Genomic DNA, 25404 nt, shown 5'->3' on the forward strand with positions numbered 1-25404 from the left:
ACGATTTCCTTTAACTTGCTATGTTTTGTGCTTTTTCAAAAAAGTTTAAATAACCTATTAAAAAAAACTATTGCGTGACTTTGCGTGACTTTGCATAAAGTAAAAAAAAAAAACTATTGCGTGACTTTGCATATAGTAAAAAAAAAAACTACATTTTCACTTCCGGCAAGCAAGGGGCTTTGTCAAGTGAGAGACCTCTGTCAAGTGAGGGGCTTGTACTCCGGGTCTGCAGCTGGATGCTATTGCGTATTTCCTCCCAACCCCACTCTTCCTGAGTAATCAGCTGTTCTTCCAGCTGGTTCTGCTCACAGGTGCTCTCCTCCAATATGGCCGCCCTGGGCGCATGACGCCACGAACGAGCGAGCCGCTCCCCATTCCTCAGCAGGTGCAGGTGATTGGTGACTGGACCACGAACCATACACTCTTCCAGGAACCTTCACACTTGAGTCAGATCCCTCCGTCAGTATGTGTGTGTGTGCGCGCTCAGGTCAGACACACTCCACTATGTTTGATGTAACGTGGATGGATTATGAGCGCTTCTTCTTCTCCCTGACACAATGACCTGCTGTGATTGACCATGGAGATCCAAAAGAGGTTTTCTTCGTGCTGGCAGAGTTTTTTGGCATGTTTTAAAAAGCCGACCCGGCCCAGAGGTGAGACCGGGCGGGAGGAGAAAGGTGTCACGGTGTTTGTGAACCCCGGTGCTGATCGAGCCGCAGAGCCGGACTTTCACTCCAAACGGTCTGTGCCGTCGCGTCCGGTGGACAAAGCAGGGCTGTACTACATCGCCCAGTATGACTACTCCGCCCGCACCGAGGAGGACCTGAGCTTCAACGCCGGGGACACTTTAGAGGCTCTGGATAAAAGTGCGGGGGAGTGGTGGTTCGCCAAAGCCCTCACCGGGGTCTCGGCCTCCAAACAGGGATACATCCCGGCTAATTATGTGGCGCCTGTGGAGAGTATTGATGCAGAGCCGTGAGTATCGTTTCACCTTCCCCCTTGCTGTCATTCTCATGTAGAGACCCTTTCACAACACAAGAGCACTCTATGATTTTGTTTTCCAGTAAGGCTACTAACTTCTTAGAGAGATGTACTGAGTACAATACAATTGTTATATAACACAGCAATTAGGGCTGTAATTAACAATTATTAGTATTATTGTTATTATTATAGTCAACGAGATTCAGTTTACTGTCATAGAGGAGGAAACCAGGAAAAATTCCCATTTTAGAAGCTCATATCAGAGAATTTTGAATTCTTTTTTCTTAAAAGCTCATATCAGAGAATTTTGAATTCTTTTTTCTTAAAAGCTCATATCAGAGACTTTTGAATACTTTTTTCTTAAAAAATGACTAACCAAATAATTAGGCTATTATCAGAATAGTTGGTAAATAATTTAATAGTTGAAAACTCATGCATTAATGGATGAATCTTTGCAGCTCGACACATTTGGAATGACAGTCAGAGCTAAAGCATACTAAGAACCATCATTCCACAAAGGTAAAACACTCTTTCTGGCTGGATAATGTCTGTAGAGGACAGTCCTGTGCTAAAGTTAATGATTGTCAGGGAGCAGGAAGTCTAGGCCTACGGGTTAATAATTCCCAAGATTCCAAAACACAATAACCTCAAGAGTTCATCAAAAAAATGCCTCTGCTGGCATTTCCTGGACAACTACGTACTGTTTAACAACTATGACACATCATAATGGAGAGAAACTGGTTTTGCAATAGACTTATTTTTGGCTGTATAATATATACAATAGACTTATTTTTGGCTGCAGACACTGTATGTATGTATGTATGTATGTATGTATGTATGTATGTATGTATGTATGTATGTATGTATGTATGTATGTATGTATGTATGTATGTATGTATGTATGTATGTATGTATGTATGTATGTATGTATGTATGTATGTATGTATGTATGTATGTATGTATGTATGTATGTCATTGTTGTTGTGTGTTGCTGAATAGTTGGGAAAAGAAGTGTCAGAGAAAAGCCCCGCCTGGTGCTGTGATGCATTCTCAGCCTGTCTGCCTTGTCAGTGAAACCAGTTCCTTGTCAGCTGTACTCTGGTTCTTCCTGTTTGGTTTACAGAGATCAAACTGATTCAGGCATTGAGGCGTCATTTGTGTCATGGTTTCACTAAGTCACAAACTGGACACCGGATAGAGATAAGACGTAGATTCTGGTGAAATGTTAAAGGCTTGAGGAGAAAAGCTGCGGGCCCTTATCCACCCCCTCATTATGTTGTTACTGAGTTACTGAAGGGGGACCTTCAAATTATTGTTTGATCATTGTTTGAAAGTTTTATATTTCCAAAAATTTAAATATGTCTGAAAACTTATATTGAAAAAGCATTTAATTAACACAGCATTGATGCGAGGCCTGTATGTAAGGCAGCCATCCACACATCCAGTTAAGCTTCAGGATTCTCTATGCCTTCCACTTATATACACATATTAAAACATCATGTAGAAATATATGTCAGTTATTATTGTTTGAATAGCTTATCATGCATGTGACTTTAGGCCGCCCTACATGTTATTGTAGGCCCAGATTAATGTGCAATTTGATACCACCTACTGTATGTTTCAGCTAAGCTCTTGGGCCTAACAAATGTTGAAGACCCCTAATTAAGAATAATGTGTCATGTAAGCTTAATGTAGAGAGGAATAATAAAGGTCCCCGGGGATAAGGCTGGTTCTATTCTATATCTTTCATACGGTAAACCAATCTCAGGAGAAGACCAAACAAACAGGAGTTTTTGCCACCCTGTCCAAAACCTACTCAAGATGTAAACCATTAAAAGTGGGTCATGAATATTTTCCTTTAAAGAAAAGGTTAAATGATTTCTTAATAGAGCTGGGCATTGTATTTTCTTAACAATTGCTGCTTGGATCACTTGGAGATTATTTTCAGCAGCAGATGACTCCGTGTCTGGACTCTAGTGAGTATTTGTAGCAGCAGGATGGTGTATGTGGGATTAAGTCAAAATAAAGTGGAGTGTTTGTTCACGGTGATAAACACGGTAACATGTCACAATGCAACGGTTTGTCTCATTGATGTGTTTTAACAACAGGGGAGATGTCAGAGATATCAGACTGCAAACACACTAATGTTAGTTGGATCAAAACATTGTTGGTTTGTGATTTTCAGGAGAGTTTTTGTCCAAAAGAAAACTGTAGAATATCACCAGAATATGCCCTGTAACACTAGATTTTAAACATCTTCGATTGGCTAAAAATGACTGTTCTGTTCTTAGCCATCAATCAAATGACCGGCGAGCACTGAACCCTTGGGCCCCCTGAAAAAGGTTATTTATATTCAGAAATGGCCGTTATGTTTAACCAGTTCTGCTCTTTGCTTAAATTGTGATTCGCAGATGGTATTTCCCCGAAACCAAGAGGCTGGATGCAGAGAAGATGCTGTTGGCAGGAGGGAACAAGCATGGAGCCTTCCTCATCAGGAACTGTGAAAGTCAGAAAGGGGAGCGCTCCCTCTCAGGTAAGCTGAGCAAGAGGTTACAGAATACATTTTTCTTCATTTCAGGTGAAAGAAAGAGGAGTTCGGCATGCTTCAGCCACCTCGGCACAGGCATGACAACATTGGGAAGGGGCGATGGTCTCCATATAAACAGGGTTCACAAAATTACAAAACAGGGAAAGTATTTCAAACTGCAAGACTGGAGAGGGGATGATAAACAGGACATACATTTCTACAAAAAATGAAACATTACATACAGTAGGTGACCCCATCAAAAACACTTGATATCAAAATTCGAGGACAAAGATTAATTCTTGATTGTTTCTGAAATACTGTTTTTTATTGTTCAAAATTTGATGTTTTTGTTAAATAACCAAGGCACTTCAACAAAAACCTTTATTTTGTAAAGAAAAAAAAAGCAGTGCTAGAAATGAGAGAACAGTGTTGATTGTGTCAGAAGAGAAGATTTCAACAATGTTTTCTTCTCAAGGATTCAAAAATGAACAGGAAGTGTAGAGGCCACAGCTTTGAATGACTTCAGCACATCTGTGCCCACAGGACATCACTAGTTTCTTACACTGCTCTGCTCTGATCTGGGTCCATTCTGACTCAGTCTCTTCCACAGTTCACTAGTCCCCCGCCCCCCCACGACCCTGTTAGGGACAATCGGTTGAAGATGGATGTTAGTACAGCAGTGGTACAGACACAGCTGATATTCTATCAAACTGTGAACAATAAAAAAGAACAGTATTTCAGAGTAAATCAAGTATTAATATTTGTTCTCTCATTTAGATGCCCAGTGTAGAAGTAGCAATAATGAATAGTATGTTATAAAAGCTATATAGGAAAATGAACCATACAATATACTGTATAAATACCACTCCCCTATAAAGGTGAAGTCACTCTGGCAGGTTTTGTTGCCCCTTTGATTGAAGGAACTTGCCTATTTGAAAGGAGATTGTGTTACACAATTCTTCAAGATAAACATAATCTTTCTTTAACCTTTATATCAACTAACTGACATGAGGGCTTTGATGGCCAGTAGCTTATGGGGGCTAATGTTAGAAAGCTAAAGATAGATAGTTATACAAACATTTAAGAGACGAGACGTTTAAGAAGTTAGATGTCCTTTAGAAAACTAATTTTCTAATGAAAGTCTAAATAAATCATGTAGATATAACCTTTCCTCCATCCACATGACGTTCACTTCACTTTTCCATGAGGCCACGCCCACTTAGGAGACAAGCATGCACACCATTTCATTCCATTGGTGTAGCCTAAAATGTGCTCCATCCATACTTTCAGCATGTAACTTATGAAGAACGAGCAATAACACCAGCCCTGTTCAATACACTATCAGAATAATTATTATTCTACATGGTGTATTATTCCACCTGATCAATATCATTTCTCAGGTGAAGTCATGCTAGCTGGCTAGCTAGCATTCTGCTCTCTGTGTACTTAAACACACATTTCCAAACAGCCCGAGCATTGTTCAGTGACTCACTGTTATCCTCAATTGACTCAGATGATTAATGGTTTCAAGGTCATCAAGTTAAATAAATAGAGGCCTGTGCGCCCATAAAGCAGCGTGATCACTTTATCTCTCCACTCTAATCTCTGGCCTTGCTCTTTCCATTGTGACCACATTCTTTCCATCTTCATTTGTGCAGGTTGATGACCTTATTCACAGACAGAGTTTATGGAGTTTGGGGTAAATCGGGTGAAAAAACATTTGTCCCACAGTCATTTTACTGATTTTATTAAATGGAATTGAAGCGAACAAATAACGTATGTATGTATGTGTGTGTGCATGTGTTTACAGCGCAAATATAATTTTTTTTATATGGGCCACTATCCAACGGCAGCCTTTGAATGTGTATCTGTGATTACCGCACCGGTGATCCCTGATAAGAACACAGTTTATCTAGGAAAACTTATTTTATCGACCCATAATCGCACCCTTTCACAGAAATATTGGTATTGATCAGCATATAAATAGCTAAATATAATTGTATGTTCAGTATCAGTCAATTGTTGACCATTTAAATGAAGGCATCTTTATAAAGAATAAATAAATATCAATATGAAACCATTTCTAAATCACCCCAAGCATCATTTTCTGCATCATATGTTCTGTAAAAAGGTTCCCATATTGGCGTATATGTTTTCTGATATACATATATATGTATCTATATCTAAAGATGGCTTTGTTTAAATGGTCAGAAAATTGACTAATACTGAACATACAATCCTATTTTACTAAGTAGTTTTTATTATTTATTTCCTCAGCGTTTATCTCTAGAATTGGTTGAAATGTAATACATTGTACAATTTGTAGCAACATCAAATCTTTTTAATATTAAAAACAAGTTGATGATGTTTGGAGTCTAATTAAGGATTATGGATCTTTTTTCATTAATGTATGTGTCTTTCTTTATACTGGACCATGTGCCTATAATAGATTTGAACGCCTCCTAATAGTATTCTAGAATGTTCCATGGACAACAATATACTTCACAACCTTCCCATCACTACGTATGAATGAAAATGCAGAAAAGCTTATCTTAATGGGTTTATGATTAGAATCTGAACAAGAACATTTTAACAATTTTAAACAAAGTGATTAGTTAGTTAGATAATTGAAATTCTGTATGTATATCTGTAATGAATGAAAGACACACTACTTCCATGATGACATATGCTATATTGACAATATCAAGGCAAAGGAATAATACAAATCTTTATTTTAGAAATGAATGTCTCGTTCAGATTGTGTAATGGAGACCATGACAAACGTGCATCAGCGTGCTTTGATGAATGACTTCAGGCCTCCTGTGCCATGAGGAAAACCCTACTGATACAGTTCTGGAGTCCTGAGTATATCATTGACTTGACTTGTCTTTCAGTGCTGGACAGTGGGAAGGTGAAGCACTACAAGCTGAAAAAACTGGAGAATGGTCACTACTATGTGTCGAGGACCAGATGCTTTCAAACACTGCAGGAGTTAGTGGAACATTACTCCAAACAGGCTGACGGCCTCTGTGTGCGTCTGGGTGAACCATGCAAAAAGGTAAAACACAGTGAACCAAACACGCCTGCTTATTTTCTAAATTCCTTTATTGCCATCATCTAAATTCCACTTTGATCCAGTCACATTGTGATCTTGGTAAACTGTGACTCTTCTTGCCTGTGTAGATGGAGGCTCCACAGACTCATGGCCTGTCCTACAACACTGTGGACCAATGGGAGATTGACCGCAACTCTATCAAGTTGCTGAGGAAGCTCGGAGCCGGTCAGTTTGGAGAAGTGTTTGAGGGCCTGTGGAACGAAACCACAGCAGTCGCAGTGAAGACCCTCAAACCTGGTACACTAATGCTGACAATGTTAAATCCAGAAATATCCTATTCAGGGATGAGGGACATGTCTAACTGACATGGTCTTGTCTCTTTGCTATTAGTTATAGTTAAAATTGTAGCTGCAGCATTTTAAACAATCAGAACTTGTTGAACTGCACTTGCCTCGACAGGAAATGACAAAACCAGGTATACCCTGTCTGGAATGGATAAAAATGAATAATATTCTCTGGACCGGTTTGACCTAAGTAAATTACCAGAGATCAAGAGTTTCCCCCAGAAAAGTTGTTAGCCCAGTGGCAAGTGCCTGTTTTGATGGGGACCGGCATGACCAGTGACTCTGTAGTTTCTGTGATAACAGTATCATGGACTGGATCATGAAATGAAGGATTTTAACATCTATAACCAATTATGCAATGTAACTGTAGTTTACTATAAAAATAAATCTTGAAAATACATTTTTGAAAAAACTGATGCTTAAGCCCAGGGGGAAACCCTAATCCCAAGATACCAAATGTTGCATGTCAGTGACGGGGGACATTCTGTCACCATGCTACCAAGAATAAGCTTTTCAAAGAAAAAGATAATCAGACCTAAGTTAGAGCCAAGGAACTGTGAAAGAAACACAACACCACTCACTGAGTATCACCAAAGATGTCGCTAACCACTACAAAATAATGACCCATTCCTAATCTAGCTTCACTGAACCATCACAGGTACGATGGATGCTGAGGATTTCCTGAGAGAGGCCCAGATCATGAAGAGGCTGCGGCATGCCAAGCTGATCCAGCTGTATGCCGTGTGTACTATGGAGGAGCCCATCTACATCATCACAGAGCTGATGAAGAACGGCAGCCTGCTGGAGTACCTCAACAGTAAGACAAGCTCACTCTCATGATTAGGAGCTACTGCTACTTTACGACAGGATCAGAGTTCAGAGAATGCTAGTGAGCAAAGTTCAGGACAGTAGAGATTTCTAACCTTTTCCTTGTTCCAGGGTCCACCAGCTTTCACATTTGAGTTTTTTTTTAAAAAGTAATTTCTTTTTTCTTTTGCTGAAATTAATGTTCAGGAAAAGTGATGCAGATCAAACCCTGTTATCTTACTGGTGTCTGGCTGCAGGAGTTAACTTGATACTGATTGATATTCTGATAAAAGACTTTTGGAACTGCTCACCTACTGTGCTGAGAGATGTAGTGTCAGCCCTGAGATAGTCTGTTTTCGGGCAGTGGCGATTGCTCTAAGACTGCAAGGGAAGCTTAGCTTCCCCTAAAATGTCACCCAAAAAAAAAGTGTTGAAATCTGTACTGCTGTGTGTACATTTCATTGACTAAATATGCGCTAGAAAGCCTTCATCTTTTGTTCAGAATCAGCTTCTTATCACAGGTAACCGTAGCAACTTCCTTCTCATTCATCCCCACAGCTCCAGAGCTCTTTACACAGTCAGACGCTCAGCTTCTACTGACTTCAATGGGGAAGTGTAGAGTGGATTGTTCCACTGCAGCCAAACTAGACGCTCATTGGATAAATGCTGGGCTTTGTCCCACCCATCGGATGCTCAGCGTCTCTGGGGGTCTATGGGACAGAGGCAAAGTCCTTTTTTGATACAGCTGAATGAGCGAATCAGTGATCTTAAAGAATAAACATCCAGCGGGGATTTTTGAAGTTTTTCATTCCGTTGTTCTGATCCGGAGACTTTACGATCCCCAGAGACTTTGTCTTTGTTAAAAATGACTAGCATTGTGCTTGGAGACTCTGTTCTGTCACTGTGCGGTTTCTTTCCCCAACGAGCAGCGGCAGCTGTGGAGCTTCTCCCCCCGTCACTCACACTCACAGGCGGTCACACTTCACAGTAGCCTGGCGCAGCAGCTCCAGCTGCTAGCATTAGTGAGCTGCACATCATGGCAGATAATATGAATGTTGTCGACCAGATTTTGGAGAATCCATTTGATAGAAGAGATAATTAGAGTTAAACAGCAGGGAAGGTCAACTCCTAAGATTGATTTAGTGCAAAAGGTGGGGAAAAGTCGCTGGTCTTTTCAGGTGTCCTGGTATAACAAGGTGAGCTGGCTGACTGGAAGTGCTGTCCCAAATAAAATGTACTGTTGGCCATGCCTCCTGATGAAACCATCAGGAGTTGATGAAACCAAGTGGGTTTTGGGGATCTATCTTTGACAGGGCATACAAAAGGTATGAAAAAAGCAATGGATATGTGAGTGCATGTGCAAGGTTGATTTGCCTGGGCAGAGTCAGGGTTGAACATGCAATAAATGAAGGTGCTCGCATTCAAGTAGCAAAAGATAAAGAAACAGTTAAACAAAACAGGGATTTTCTAAATGGCCTTATTGATGTGACTTCCTTGCTCTGCCGTATGGAGCTGTCATTTAGGGGGCATGATGAGAGTGGTGAATCATCCAACAAGGGGAATTACAGGGAGTTTCACAGAAACATTAGCAAAATATGATTCTGTACTGGCCACACAATTCCAGTCATCAGCTTTGTTTTCTGTCCCATTCAATCCAAAATGACTTGATCACTGCTCTTTCAGCCACTGTTTCTGATGAGATCAAAGATGAAATTCAGGCTGCTCCCTTTTTTATATGGCGGTGGATGAGACAACTGATATAGCTCGCTGTGCCCAACTCTCTGTCATTGTTCGCTATGTGGCTAGTGCAGGTAAGATTCAGGAGCGCTTTATTGGATTTTTTCATGTTTCTGGGGGAAGAGACGCTGAGTCTGTTTTTGAAGTCTTGAATGAGAACATACAGGGCTATAATTTCAGGGAGAAACTTGTGGCACAAACCTATGATGGGGCTGCTGTCATGGCTTTAGCTCTCAGTGGTTTTCAGGCCAAAGTTAAGGAAATAGCCACCAGTTCGTGTGTGTGTGACTGGAATTAGAACGGTGAATTTGTTTCAATAAAGTTTACAAAGGAGGAAAAAAGTCAAGACACACATAGTGACCATGAACATAACAAGATGGAGGAGCATCATGACAAATATGATAGCACTTAAATGCATTACTAACAACACTGGAAGCAAACACAATACATGGCAACATACAAAACAATGGAAATAAATATTACAAATGACAGCATAGTCCCATTTGCAACTCCACACCCATGATTCAAAGTCCCTCCTTTAAAAGTATACCAGCAACTCTCCCCACAGAGCTGCCTTTACTTTTGTTTTACTAATGACCTTTGTTTGATATGCAGAAGTAGGTTGTTCAATAATAAGAAATCAAGCTATGGTACACCATAAAGCATTCATGACAGTTTATTAGCAATAACACTGGCAATAAATCCTCCACTCATGAAGGTTGAGTTTTTAGTGTAACCGAGGTCTTGATTCAACTTCAGTTGTGATGCATTATACAGAGAAGTGTTTGTTTTTTTCGTCTACCCTCAGTATAAATGGGGTGGGCAAAATAGTTTAAACACCTGCCAGTAGAACTCAATAAACTTATCAACACCTCTCTAAAACTATTTCAACAAAAACTAAACATTTTGTCCTTATTCCATTATATTTTCAAATCTATAAATAATCATATGTGCATATACATCCACTTATTTTAATGTACATTTAAAAAAAAAAACAACCTTAATATAGAACAGTGTAATTTTGGTAAAGCTCTATATATTTCAATAAAAGTTTTTACGTTTGGTGGAAAAGTTGGTGCCAATGGAAACAAATTAAGTTATATTTCTAGCCAATTTTCGACACTGTTTTTCACCATTAGAAGTTCCACTTGCGCTCATCTAATTACATCATCTTGCTGCGCCATCTTCTGCAATGATATCACGTTTTTTTGACTGCAGACATAGCACCACCTACTGCCTGATGATGAACCAACTCTAATCTCATCATGACAGTGGTGGATGGAATTGGGCGTCAATTTGCATTCTCTTTTGCAGATTTTCTGTGAAACTCAGTTCAGTGTATTTGTATGGAAACCCTGCTAGAAAGTGGTGTTCTTCATGGACAAAGATTTGGTAGAGTGCAACAGCCCAGAGTTGATATTGTGACCAGAGAACCAAATGACGGTTAATTTGCCACAGCGATGTACATTTGCTATCAGTTGTTGGTCACAGAATCTTTTCTTCACCTCCTGAACATGAGTGAGCCTATTGTGCGGTTAAAACGAGTACTATTTGTTCAAATTATACTGATTTATATTTAATTTGATTAAAATTAATTAATCATTCAAATATAATTTGATTTGGCAAAGTTTTCCGTCTTTGGGGCAAAGGGTAGAAGAAGTCACATACCTCTAGCCTTCAGCATTGGCCAAGAGGTTGAAATAAATCCAATTATTATTTCCTGCCATATAATTCTAGAGTTAAATAGAAATAAAAAATAGAAAATCAGAAGGCTTCTTCTTGGAGATATTGCTTTCTCTGCCACCTGTGATGAGATATGACTTGTGTGTCTCTCTCCTTGGTTACAGAGGATAAGGGCACCATTCTGCGGATCTCTGACCAGATTGAGATGGCTGCCCAGGTGGCATCAGGCATGGCTTTCCTGGAGTTACAGAACTACATCCACAGAGACCTGGCAGCCAGGAACGTCCTGGTGGGCGAGAACAACATCTGCAAGGTGGCTGACTTTGGCCTCGCCAGGGTTTTCATGGTAGGTTTGACATTCATAGTAATGTTGTCTTCTTCTTCTTCTTCTTCTTTTCTTGTCTTTGAAACTGGTTGGTTATGTTTCCTATTTCTTTACACAGTCCTTTGCGTTTTTATTAAACACTGCAAGATCCTTTGAGCTGCACTGGTTGGGTAGTAGGGGGCAGACGAGGCAGTGCTGTCTCTTCTCCACATTCACAGGTGGTTGGACCAGCTTCATATCCCCATTTGGCCATGGCAGCTTTTGACCACCCTGTTCCTGTTCTCAGGCGGTTGAGTGTCTTCCACTGAACCCATGGTGCTTCTGCTTCAGAAGGAGGGATACCCATGTCTGTAGGAGCGGGGTCATCCTCAAGCCTTTTTTGTCTATAGTTGGAGTCTGGTTTCTTCCAGTGATGCTATTAGGGGCCGGACGTGGCTGAGAAAGCTTCTCCTGGACTTCAGCCATTGGGCTGGGGGGGTGTCCGTAGAGGAGGTGGTGTTCATCACAGGTGGCCATTTGGAGTTGGTCAGCTTCTGGAGAATGTTATTTCAGTAGTTAACTTTCAGTTCTTAAGAGGTGTTCCAGACCATGTGATGTTAAGGGGTCTGTTTGCTTCCCGGTTCCTGAGATGGAACGAGCAGGCTTGGGTCTTTGCAGGGCTTGCATTTAGGTGGTGATTCTCTTCTACATAATGTTTGGTAGAATTCGCAAGTAATATTGGTGGTGTGAACGCTTCTACCTTGATACCTTAATGTTGTAGACTGTATGTAGAAGGGTCTCACTTCTCACTCCTCACTAATCACACAAAATACAAAAATACACTAGACTAAAAAAATACTTAAAGTCAAATTCCAGCGTAAAATCCTCCCATGGTCTTTTTTGACACTTGCATACATCAAATAAGCCATCAAGGCAGTTTTTTCGTGTATAAACTATTAATGGAGAAATCCCGGAGAGTCGCTAACAGTAGCTAACAGCCGGACGTGGCTAGCACTAATTAGCTTGGGGCAGTATGGTGAAGGCATTAAAATGGCTTTTTTAGAAACTAATACTAAAAATAACAGCAAACCTCTGCAGTGGCAGGATAAGAGTCCTTACACAGAAAACAAAGCACCAACAACGTAGTTAGAGAACCCAGAGTTTATTAAAAGAGTGTTTTGAAAGAGTTACCAACTGGCCAGCTCCTCTCATAGTAAAGTCCATTCAAGTGGATTGCCAAGGTCAATCCCAAAGGAAGGAGCCTATTGATGCTTTGTTTTATGTGTAAGGACTCGTATCATGCTACCGCAGAGGTTTGCTGTTATTCTGAGCAGTATTAGTGGTTAAAAAAGACATTTTAAGGCCTTCACCATAGCTAATCAGTGTTAGCCACAGCCAGCTGTTGGCGACTCTACCAGATTTCTCCAATAATAGTTCATATATTGAAAAAAACTGCCTTGATGGCTTATTTGATGTCTCCAAGTGTCGAAAAAGACCACGGCAGTATTTTACGCCGGAATTACACTTGAAGTAAATTGTCTTTTCGATAAACTTATTGTGAAGTGGAGCTCGGTAGGTACAGGTGTTGGACCTGTAGTTGCAATTTATTTTAATGCTTTGGAGTGAAACTAAAGAAAGCTCACATCCACCTATAAAGGGTTGAATCCGGGGAGTGTTGTCCCGAATTTGGTGCAATTTGGCCAGATAGTGGTGCTATAACAACCAACTTTACGTTTGCCCTGTAACCTTTGACCCGTGAGTCAGAGAAACTAAATCTTTCTGCCATTTTGAGTTGTGTCCAAAAAATTTTTTTCTGCTTCTCCTAAAACATTGAGATATCATCACCAAAACGGGCACAGAACATCTCTGGACCAAGCAGGAAAAAGTGACTCAGCTGTAGCTGACCCTCAGAGTTTGCACAAATGCTGTGCCCATATTACCAAAAAAATTTAATATCTCCAGAACGCTTTGTACTATTGTAACCACATTTGATACACATGTATATATGATGTCTGAGTGTCCAGGGCAAATACTACCCCGGCCTAGACCCTCTAAGCAGCGAACTATATGAGCAATACCAACAGCTCTACAAATCTGACCCTTTTGCTGAAAGCACCATCAAAGTAGGGGAGAGACTCATGACCTCCCTATCAGAATACCACCAGCGGACGGTGCCATCTGGCCTATAGTTGTCGCTGTATCAGTATCATGTAACTATAAAGAAAGGAATCCGTATCTGTATGTCTGTCTGTCTGTCCTCCATGTAGCTCAAGAACTGTTGCTGCTACCAGCAATACTAGGAGCCGATCAATCGGCCCATTCTGGATGGACACGCCCAAATTGGGCACTGTACCAATTCTCCACTAATTACAGCCCTTATTTACTGACATGCATAATACAGCTTAATAAATTCTCCACAACCCAGGCCCCAGTTTGTTTCACATTAAGGTGTTGGCACATCAGGCATTCTGTGTTGGCAACAGCAATGTATCAAACACCCCTCTAAATTCTAAACTAAACTAAGTTTTGTCCGGCCATGTTGTGAAAGTACAGATCTTTACACTAAAGTGTGTGCCTTGTTTTGTTTCTAGAAAGAGAATGAAAATGTGTATGAAGCCAAAGAAGGAACTAAATTCCCTGTGAAGTGGACCGCTCCAGAGGCCATCCACGACAACAAGTTCAGCATCAAATCGGACGTTTGGTCCTTTGGAATCTTGCTGTATGAGATCATGACGTTTGGACAGATGCCTTACCCAGGTGACGCTTTCATCAACCTCATCATAAATGATTCTCTGAACACAGAAAAGTCTTAAAAGTCAAAACCAGATAATTCTATTATTTTTAAGTAGGCTTCCAGGTAAACAATAAATGCAAAATAATTGTTTCCTGCAAGATACAGTACGTTCTAATGTCCTTCTGTTGTTTTTCAGCCATGACGAACTACCAGGTGGTCCAGAGGGTTCCACAGGGCTACAGGATGCAGTGCCCCCCCAATTGCCCAAAAGTCATGTATGACATCATGATGGACTGCTGGAAGGAGAATGAACAGGATCGGCCCACATTTGAGACCCTGCAGTGGAAGCTGGAGGACTACTTTGACCAGGACGTAACCTCGTACGACGATGCTGGTCGTTATTAGCACACTAGCCAGGCTGGGATGTGTGGAAAGAAAGAGACAAAAAAACTAAGTCTTTCTGCACTGAAGCTAAATCAATATCACCTGAATCATCACCAAACATGAACATGCGTCAATATTTATATAAGGTAACCGAAATGTAATTTAAAATTCAAATGAGGGATCTAAAATGTGACTGACAACTGAGACTGTATCTGATATGCAGTGAGGAAGCTTTTACCACAGCAACAGTTGGTCGCGACACTGTGTGACAGCTGAATGCACTTTCCGAGCGGCTGTGTGCGTCTAGCCTAACTCTGAAAGCACACATCAGAAAGAGGCGGAGACACAAAGCTGCTACCTGTCCATCTCGATAAACTGGTTCTTCGCACTCAGGAATGCATGCTACACATTCTTTCCACTGGCAACCTGTCGAGCTACACCTGGTACCTGAGAGGATTCATGAGTCGATGTTCAGAATGTTCAAGCTAAGGCTGTTTGGCTTTGAGACAGCGCCAATGGCAGGTGTCATCACCTCTGCTTTTTCTGTTTTTGGCCCCAGCAGCCAGGGACCCATTAAATGAAAGAACAATACAACTATCTTCTTACTAACAAACATAAAAACTAGTCACCGCTTGAGTTAAGTCCACACCCTCCATTACATCAAGAAATAGTTTCACTTTAGACTTTTATGTGGGGCTACAAGACAGCTAAGAACAAAAGGACATGGGGACGTTTGTATGGAGAGAACAAATTTGTGCGCACAAAAAAAAAATGTTTTTGGGGAGGTTTTTAATTTGGATATGCATTTTTTATTTAAAAGTGTAGAATAAAGGAATCCTTAAAAAATGCCTTTAATTAAACCTAAAGACAAGTGTTGCAGCTCAGTGTTTCAGTTTTCCTCTGCCCCCCTACAAATCTGCAGTGCACTCATCCCTCTCTGCTTCAATAATAGGGTACATTTGTGTGAATGCATTTTGTTCCGTTTTGTTGAATATATAGTATATTGTCTCAAAGACTGAACAATGTGACACTGGTCTTAATCCTTTTTTAATGATTTTTTTTTTAAGCTGAGCTGATCTGAGGTCTGCCACATGTCTTCTGACCATCAGCCGCTACAACAGAGAAAAGACGGCACATCTAATCGGATGCTTGACACAGTATCTGAATCTGGTGGAAATCTCCTTCTCTGATGATTTTGTATTGTGTTTTTAGTTTTGTGAACAAAATCATGTTAATTGTACATTATAACCATGGCAGTGTTTATATAATCCTACTGTGTTTTAACATAATTATCCTTTATACATGACAATTAAATGACCTCTTTACTATTATCTTGGTTTGGTTACTGGTTGTGATTCAGGGTTAAAGTACAAAGACTTGTGTTTGAGTACACGAACATCAAGATCAATCAGATGTAAGAAAAAAGAGAAATGTTCAGGATGAGTGCATAAGGTGGATAGAAATAAAAATAAAGTAGCTCAGGTAATACTTTCTATGAAGACCCCATTATGACGGCAGCATTGATAGTGAATTAAAATAATCCCATACAGAATTGGACGGCTCCCAGTATTGCTGCCAGCAGCAATGTCCAGGATCGAGTATTGTCGGAGTGTGAGACCACACACTCTTTGCACACTCAATGCTTACAGAAGCCATCGGATGAACAGTTCTTGAGATATACGAAGACTGTCATACATACTGCACATACACAGGCAGAGTTTCCCATTCAGGATGTGCCTGTGTGGAAGAACCACTCATCTGACTGTCTATACACTAGACACCACACTCCCTCCGGTCCTCAGCAATACACCTGCCAAGTGTGAAGTCGATTGGCTGAACAGTTCTTAAGGTATTTGAAGGACACTCATATGTAGCCCAGATGTAAAATGAACACGATTAGATAAGAGAAAGAAGAGAGTATTGATCTCATGATCTCACATGGGGAAGCCTCAACCATTAGTATGTGTCTGCAGACCCAGACACCTGCAGATTCAGGCCCTTTGTGTTTGGTTGACAGTGTCACCTACTGGTTGACTGTAAAACTGCAACTGCACAGTCTGGACCCTGGATTTTCGACAGGGCGAAGTCTGAAACACCAAGATCTAATAGTTTGTGAAGCTTGGATTACATTTGAACTTTTAAGAATCTTTTGAACTAAATAAATAAAACACCAAGATTTAATTGTTTGTGAGGCTTGGAACACTTCACATTTTTTTGGACTAAATAAATAAATAATTTTGAACGTTCCACTGCATGGGGTTATAATGACAAAACAGCCTACAAGGAAATGGTTTCAAGTGTTTTATGGCACAGGCTTTCACCTTGGATTCTGACCGTGCTCCTTCCTTCCTCTTCTGCCTCTCTAGCCTCCTGCAAAACTCGTCCACTTCACTGAAAACAGACTAAATGATGGATGATGGAATGGGCAATTGGACCTTTTGCAGCATGTCCAGAATTGCTCCAGTTGGAGCTAATTTTGCCCATGCTGTATTGTTTATATGCATCTTCAAAGAAGAGAAAGAGGCCGTGTCATAAATCAAAGTTTAATAAAGACACTGAGCCAACAAACACACACACACACACACACACACACACACACAAACTTTGGTTTCATGTCACAGACAGTGCCAACATTGACCACATACACATACAGTATGCTACTTAGTTTTACTTCTGTTTAATTGAATGCACACGGTATTAAAAGTATCAGTTTCATTCAAAACTAAAAAGCCTAAATATGATGTTGCATTTGACGTGCATAAGGCTAATTGTAAACGTATTGTAAGTCAAACGTTCGTTACGCTGTCAGATACATTTTCAACAAAAACTTTTATGACATAAGAAACGAATGATGTGATTAACGTTCAATACCTTTTTGTCCGGGTCTTCAGACACGTCCTCCATATTCCCAGTAGGTAACATTAGCATAAGAGAGAGACAAGTCGCTTCGGCTAACCACTTACCTTCCATCCATAAAGCAGAGACGAGATCCTCAGCCCACCGAACTGCAAGGTCCGACTATAGGACGAAAACTATAATTATGAGCAGGTTTTCTGCAACAATTACAATTAAAAATATAAATATTTAGGCAAGGCATTTTTATATAGCGGGGTGGCACGGTAGTGTGGTGTGGTGTGTGGTGTGTGGTGGTTAGCACTGTCGCCTCACAGCAAGAGGGTTCCTGGTTGGAATCCCGGCTGGGGCCCTTCTGTGTGTAGTGTGCATGTTCTCCCCGTGTCTGCGTGGGTTTTCTCCGGGTTCTCCGGTTTCCTCCCACAGTCCAAAGACGTGCAGGTGTTCGGTTCATTGATGACTCTAAATCACCCGTAGGTGTGAATGGTTGTCTGTCTCTGTTCGTCTCTATGTGCCCTGCGATAGACTGGCGTCCTGTCCAGGGTGGACCCCGCCTCACGCCCACATATAGTACTCAAACAACTATCCCAATGCTACTAAGTACAACCCAAATACCTCTATATAATATTAATCATATCATCATAATAATTACTTCATGTCCATACCTCTTCAAAAGAATCTTGTACATCCTCTTAAATTGATTTAAATCTGGACTTTGCTGAGGATCTATTTCTAAACCATTCCACAAATTTAACCCCACAAATTGAAATACACATACTCTTCATAATAAAATAATATTTTTTTAAAGCTATATTTTGTTTCTAAATGGTTCTTTTATGTAACCTTTTAAAATGTTTTTATATGTCATATGAATATGAGCTGCCTTGGTTTTATTGAAAATACATTCTTGAAGAAAAACAAACTTCATGTAATTTGTCCATGTGGCCACACAGTGGTGCTGGCACTCCCCTGATGTCTGTATTCCTGCTCCTGTCTTTATCTCTGTGTGAGCAGCAGGAAATCAGAGCGGGTGACAGGAAGCAGTGACCCTGATCCCCAGGGATATTTCCATAAATATCTTGGTTGATAACTTTCAGCTTCAAACATTTGATTATTTTGGTCAAAATCAACGTCTCAAATGTATGTGTACATGCGTTATGCAATCCTGTGTTGTACAATGACTATAAATTAATCTTGAATGGATGATTATGTCTGCTATTATTCAGGATTTCAATATTCTTCAGATGCATCCATTGGCGGTCATATTCCTACAATATAGTAGTCTCTACTCAACTCCACTCTCACTTATCACTTAACAACCTGTATGAACAGTTCCAGTCTGGTTTCCATCCCCTCCACAGCACCGAAACCACACTTATAAAAATCACCAATGACCTCCTCATGGCAGCTGATTCTGGTCTACTCACTAACCTCGTCCTCCTCCACCTGAGTGCGGCCTTTGATACCATCAGCCACCCCACCCTCCTCAATCGATTACTTTCCATCGGCATCACCCACACTCCACTAAAGTGGTTCAGATCCCACCTCTCAGGCAACACTCAGGTCATCCAACTCAAATCTTCACATTCCAGCCTTCCCCCGTCACTCCAGTCGTGCCCCTGGGCTCTGTCCTGGGGCCCCTCCTTTTCATCATTTACCTTCTTCCCCTCAGCAATATATTCCGTAAGTACAACATCAGTTTTCACTGTTCTGCGGACGACACCCAACTCTAACTCTCCAATACACTCACCTCCACCCTCTCACCCTCATCCCTTGCTGACTGCCTAACAGACGTAAAATCCTGGTTCTCCTCCAATTTTCTCAAACTAAACAGTGACAAACCGAGGTTCTCCTCATAGGTTCCAAATCATCACTATCCAAAACCGACAGTTTCTCAATAGCCATCGACAACTCCACCGTCTCCCCCTCCCCACAGGTCAAGAGTCTGGGTGTCATCCTCGACAGCACTCTATCTTTTCTCTCTCATATCAATAACATTACCCGCTCTGCTTATTTTCACCTACGCAACATCAACCGCCTCACCTCCAGAAACACAACCTGAGTTCCATCAAGAAGTGTCCATATAAGCTAAAGGTGTGTATGTCAGAGAAAAAAACTTGTTTCTTGCTCCTCTGTGCTAGAAGTGTAATATCTTCTGGAGCATCTTTAGTGTTTGTCCAGTAGCAATCGAGTAAAAATATGTAGATGTGTACTTCATGCAACAATTCAATCAGGATCAGAAATTAATTTGTCTCTCACCATTGATTACTGTATGTAAAGATCGGCCTCATCAAAGACCCTCTCTACTAAGCTCAACACAGCATTTCTTGCTGCGCCACTGGAACAAAATGGTGAACATTACCTGTCTCTGAAGTGGCCGTGGCCTCATTTGAAAGTGTAGAGAATGTCATGTGGCTGGATGAAAAGTTATATGTACATAATTTATATTTTATATTATATATTTACACAGCTAACAACCATATGTAGCATTATGTAAATGTGTTATCTGAGGCGTTCGCTTAGTTGTCATGTTTGTTGCCGAGACAGAAAAAGGTCTCGAACAAAGTTGAGAGTCAGAATGCTCTGGAGTTATGTGGCTTGTGAGAAGTGGGTCCAATATTAACTTCAGTGATTATGGGGCTAAGGGAAAGGTCATAATCTGTGTTCATGTTCACCTCTCCCCTTGGAATCAATGTAGTCAGGATCTGCTGCTGGGCTCCTGAAGAGGCGGGGCCGTGGAGAAACACATGTGACACAGATACAGGGAGTTACAATGAGTTGCACCATCTTCCTTCTAAAGCATATCTGGACCCATGGTGGTCCACCTGAAGTGGAGGGCCTTGGCCTCTCTATTAATAAGCTGTATGCCTCACTGTGTAGAAGTGACTGGGATCATTCTGTTATGTGTAAGGCAACATCATGCTTGACTTCAACATTGTTTCTTAACTTCATACAACCAATATGTAACAAATAGATATATAGATAAACATTTACTGAATTGTCATTTTGTATTAAAATAAATAAAGCTAGGATCGGCTCCAGCCCCCCGCGACCCCGACAGGGACAAGCGGTTGAAGATGAATGAATGAATGAAATAGAATTTGTCACTGATATCTGATACAGCTCTTTTAGTCAGTCTGGACCTGAAATCCCTAAAGCTGTTTTTTTAACACTGCTGCATTTCCCAAAAAAGCTAAATCTGTGTGCGTTCACATGGGCAGCAACCGCCTCATACCCCTGCAGCCTTGGTCAAAACTGCTTCCCCTCTGCTGCCTGCCCTCACTGAAATGACTAAGCGGTGGTGTCAAAACAGCTTAACAGTATAACACACCAAAAGCAAAATGAAATACATGTAAAATGGAGGGACAACTTTACTATTCTGAGGTCTTAACCCTAGCAGGCTTGGTCGTAACATGAGAGCATAGAGAACATGTAAACACCATATCCTGAATATGCTCATAAGCCTCATTAACTGGATATTCATGTCCATGTAAACACACTCATTTGAGAATGTGCAGAGATCTCAGCTTCTGGGGCGACTGGTGGAACAGTGGTTAGAGCAGTCGCCCCATGTAAAGAGGTTGAAGGTCATTGAGGCAGCGTCTGCAGGTTCGACTCTGACCTACTGCCCTTTGCTGCATGTCCCCCCCTCATAACAAAAGTTACAAAAGATACTTTACATATGGAGTAGGTAAAGACCACACTCTATGACTTATTTATGATTTACATAGACCCAACAATTCCCCCGTATAGTACGGTGGCGTTGAAAACCTTCCCTATAACAGGCAGGAACGTCAGACAGACCCAGCTCTGTGGAGGACGGACATCTGTCTGCATCGGAGAGAGGAAGAAAAGGAGAGAGAAAGAGAGAAAAGACACACAGATGGACAGAGACAGACAGACAGACAGTCCCAGAGATGCAAGCAACCACAAAAGTAACAGCAACTATAATAATATCTATAGTAATGTGAATATGACTTATATGTTATGGCAGTTAATACAGCAGAATAGTAGAAACAAGCAGAGCTAAGGTGATAGAATATGACAATAATATTAATTATGGTGGCAAATATGATCAATGATGAGTAGTGGTAATAACAGCTGTGATATATTGGGGAATATTACGGGTGTGGTGCCCAAAAGTTATTTCAGTTAGATAAAAGAGTATTTCTGCAGATCAAAGGGACTGGGTGGCTCTAATGTGTCCCACATAAATATATACAAGTAAAATAAATGTCTTAATCATGTAAATGTCAGCCTGATCACGTTATAAACTCCAAACACGATTGTGATTATTCAGTTACAAGACACACTGAAGTTAAAAAAAGACATATCTTTTCTATACCCACAGACAAATAGTTATGTATATTTACCTATTATGATCCAGAGAAAAGCAGTTCACGCGATACAGGTTAAACACGCTACGTCAGTGGACTAAATCACTTTTTGGCACAATGTGACAGTTAACATGTTTGTTTTAAGAGTGCTGAAGCTAACATTTAGCTGATCCCCCCAAAACAAGACCAGGTGCCTGACAAAAAGAGGCCTGTTCACCATACTGCAGCAGGACCAAGCGTGAATGTGTAAATTTGTTGATGACTGGACGGTGAGCTTCCATGGGGGCAGCATGAAGCAGAAGGTGGTGTTTTCCTGTGCAAAGATTGCAGTACATGTTGGTTTGATGTGGTCAGGATGTGACTGTTAACGAGTGTGTACATGGAAGAGACATCACTTAATAAAAGGTGTGATTAAATTATACTCAGGCTTTGGTTTTTATTCAGGCAAGAGAACATGAGCTGTACTGAAACCTTAGTGTGCTTTAAAGAATGAAGACTGAGCTGAATCATTTCAAATGCTTCCTGTAGCTTTAAAAACATTGGGAGCGATATCCGCCGTGTTACTTTGTCCTGTTGTCTTACTTTTATTCCAAACTGCGACCAACACCAGTCTCCCTTCCCTGCAGAACTGTGAGTTTCAGAACGTTTAGGCTGAATGTCATCGTGCTGTCTATCATCGTTTGTTGTCAGTCTGTTCAGAGCCATGAACGTATCAGTAGAGACAACTTGTACTATGCACCTTACTATTAATGAACTGCAAAACTAAATCTTTAATAATACATGTGAATATTGGACATTTGTACACAAATCTATGCCATTTAGAACAGGTATAGCTTTCAGACATGTTTGGATGACACCTGTACAAACTGAAGCATACTGAGCCTCAAGACCAGATGCAATGACCATGATGTACACAAGAAGATGACATGCAAATAAAGCTCTTGAGAGTTAGTTAAAACAAAATAACAGTTTTGCCCTTCTAGGGGGAAGGGGAACCAACACAAAACAGTTGGTTTCTAACCTAGAGGTTTACTAACAAACTGATGAGACAAACTACAAATAAAGAGGGCCTGTGTGGATACAGTTTAAGTTAAGGGCTACTACTATTGTCTAATTCAAACCAAAATAGAAGAAAAACTTGCTTAATTGGTCTAATAGAATCAAAACCAAACCCCTGTCAAACAGTACCCAGGCAGCTAGTGTGTAGCTACTCAATGTGTGGGTGAAATCAGTTATTAAAACTATACCTGGCCCAGTCCCCAGGTAGGAGTGCTACATCAATACTAGTTTTGCTGAATTTACACCACAATTTACGTCTAACTGAAACATCACAGAGAGGCTCATGGCAAGTATTTATAACAGGTGTGCTAGATTGCTCCATTGGTCCAATCAGGATCTCCAGGTATGCGAGCAGTAAGTGGGATGGCAGGGCCTGGCTGCAACCAAATCTGAACTAAGGAGGGTGAAAAGGGTATATTGCGTCACATCAGTGGGGTACAACACATGTACAGTTAAAGTTGTACTTGTCTTTTAAGTTCCTATCTATCAAAGAGTGAGTTAAAACAATGGTGGTTGATCATGTGACCCACTAATGAAAGCCCATTTATTTGCCTTTTTGCTGATAATTACAATCTGTGTGTCTGTGGAGACATTCGGGGCAAGATGTAAATACACCACCATGTTTGTGACGCTGCTGACAGTTGTTGGTCTGTCGACCCAAATTATCACTAACAGTTATGCTGCATTCACTTGTCATCAGAAAACCTCAACTTCTGATTTAGGCTTTTGGAAAGAGCAGGAGTGTAATAGGAAAATGTGTGTGTGTGTGGATTTAAGAGGGCAACATATAGTGGAGGGACTGGAAGTAGAGAGGTGAATGTGTTTCAATAAAGTTTAAAAAAGAGCAAAAAATAAATAAATTAGTTAACACACATTAACGTGACAAGATGGAGGCTCTGAAAGAACAGACTCACCTGCAGTTTCATCTTACTGCCACAGAGGCTGCAAGAAACATGATATTATATATATATATATGTATATATATAATGCCTATCAGAATACAAGTCGGGACATTTTATTACATTATTGGGGAAGTTATAACATTATTGGGTTTTATTACATTCTCAATATACAGTGAAGTAAATAAGTATTTGAACACTTGCTATTTTGCAAGTTCTCCCACTTAGAAATCATGGAGGGGTCTGAAATTTTCATGGTAGGTCCATGTCCACTGTGTGAGAGATAATCTAAAAAAAAAATCCAGAAATCACAATCTATGATTTTTTAACAATTTATTTGTGTTATACAGCTGAAAATAAGTATTTGAACACCTGTCTATCAGCTAGAATTTTGACCTTCAAAGACCTGTTAGTCCGCCTTTAAAAGTCCTCCTCCACTCCACTGTATTATCCTGAATCAGATGCACCTGTGTGAGGTCGTTAGCTGCATAAAGACACCTGTCCACCCCATACAATCAGTAAGACCCAAACATTCAGCATGGCTAAGAGCAAAGAGCTGTCCAAAGACACCAGAGACAAAATTGTACAACTCCACAAGGCTGGAAAGGGTTACGGAGAAATTGCCAAGCAGCTTGGTGAAAAAAGGTCCACTGTTGGAGCAATCATTAGAAAATGGAAGAAGCTAAACATGACGGTCAATCTCAATCGGAGTGGAGCCCCATGCAAGATATCACCTCGTGGGGTCTCAATGATGCTAAGAAAGGTGAGGAATCAGCCCAGAACTACACAGCAGGACTTGGTCAATGACCTGAAAAGAGCTGGGACCACCGTTTCCATGGTCACTGTTGGTAATACACTAAGACGTCATGGTTTGAAATCATGCATGGCACGGAAGGTTCCCCTGCTTAAACCAGCACATGTTAAGGCCCGTCTTAAGTTTGCCAATGACCATTTGGATGATCCAGAGGAGTCATGGGAGAAAGTTTTGTGGTCAGATGAGACCAAAATGGACCTTTTTGGTCATAATTCCACTAAGCGTGTTTGGAGGAAGAAGAATGATGCGTACCATCCCAAGAACACCATCCCTACTGTGAAGCATGGGGGTGGTAGCATCATGCTTTGGGGGTGTTTTTCTGCTCATGGGACAGGACGACTGTACTGTATTAAGGAGAGGATGACTGCAGCCATGTATTGTGAGATTTTGGGGAACAACCTCTTTCCCTCAGTCAGATCATTGAAGATGAGTCGTGGCTGGATCTTCCAACCTGACAATGACCCAAAGCACACAGCCAGGAAAACCAAGGAGTGGCTTCGTAAGAAGCATATCAAGGTTCTGGAGTGGCCTAGCCAGTCTCCAGACCTTAATCCAATTGAAAATCTTTGGAGGGAGCTGAAACTCCGTGTTTCTCAGCGACAGCCCAGAAACCTGACTGATCTAGAGAAGATCTGTGTGGAGGAGTGGGCCAAAATCCCTCCTGCAGTCTGTACAAACCTGGTGAAGAACTACAGGAAATGTTTGACCTCTGTAATTGCAAACAAAGACTACTCTACCAAATATTTACGTTGGTGTTCAAATACTTATTTTCAGCTGTATCACACGAATAAATTGTTAGAAAATCATAGATTGTGATTTCTGGGTTTTTCTTTTTAGATTATCTCTCACACAGTGGACATGCACCTACCATGAAAATTTCAGACCC

The 25404-nt window shown here is 40.8% G+C and overlaps 1 protein-coding gene across 2 annotated transcripts; it reads left to right on the plus strand.

Moving 5' to 3' along the window:
- Positions 1 to 503: 503 nt before the first annotated feature.
- frk (fyn-related Src family tyrosine kinase) lies at positions 504 to 15868 on the plus strand. 2 transcript variants are annotated; one of them, XR_014593634.1, is made up of 9 exons: positions 504 to 975; positions 3393 to 3514; positions 6403 to 6566; positions 6692 to 6860; positions 7566 to 7724; positions 11299 to 11480; positions 14030 to 14195; positions 14369 to 14702; positions 15624 to 15868. XR_014593634.1 is itself a non-coding variant. In XM_083933568.1 (8 exons), the coding sequence occupies exons 1-8, from the start codon at positions 578 to 580 to the stop codon at positions 14575 to 14577; spliced, it is 1569 nt and encodes a 522-aa protein (XP_083789694.1). In that variant the 5' UTR covers positions 504 to 577; the 3' UTR covers positions 14578 to 15868. The 2 variants fall into 2 exon arrangements, 1 of the variants encoding a protein (XP_083789694.1); XM_083933568.1 differs by having other exon boundaries at positions 14369 to 15868.
- Positions 15869 to 25404: the final 9536 nt, after the last annotated feature.

Source organism: Echiichthys vipera (assembly GCF_963691815.1).
Source record: "Echiichthys vipera genome assembly, chromosome: 19".
NCBI lineage: Eukaryota > Metazoa > Chordata > Actinopteri > Perciformes > Trachinidae > Echiichthys > Echiichthys vipera.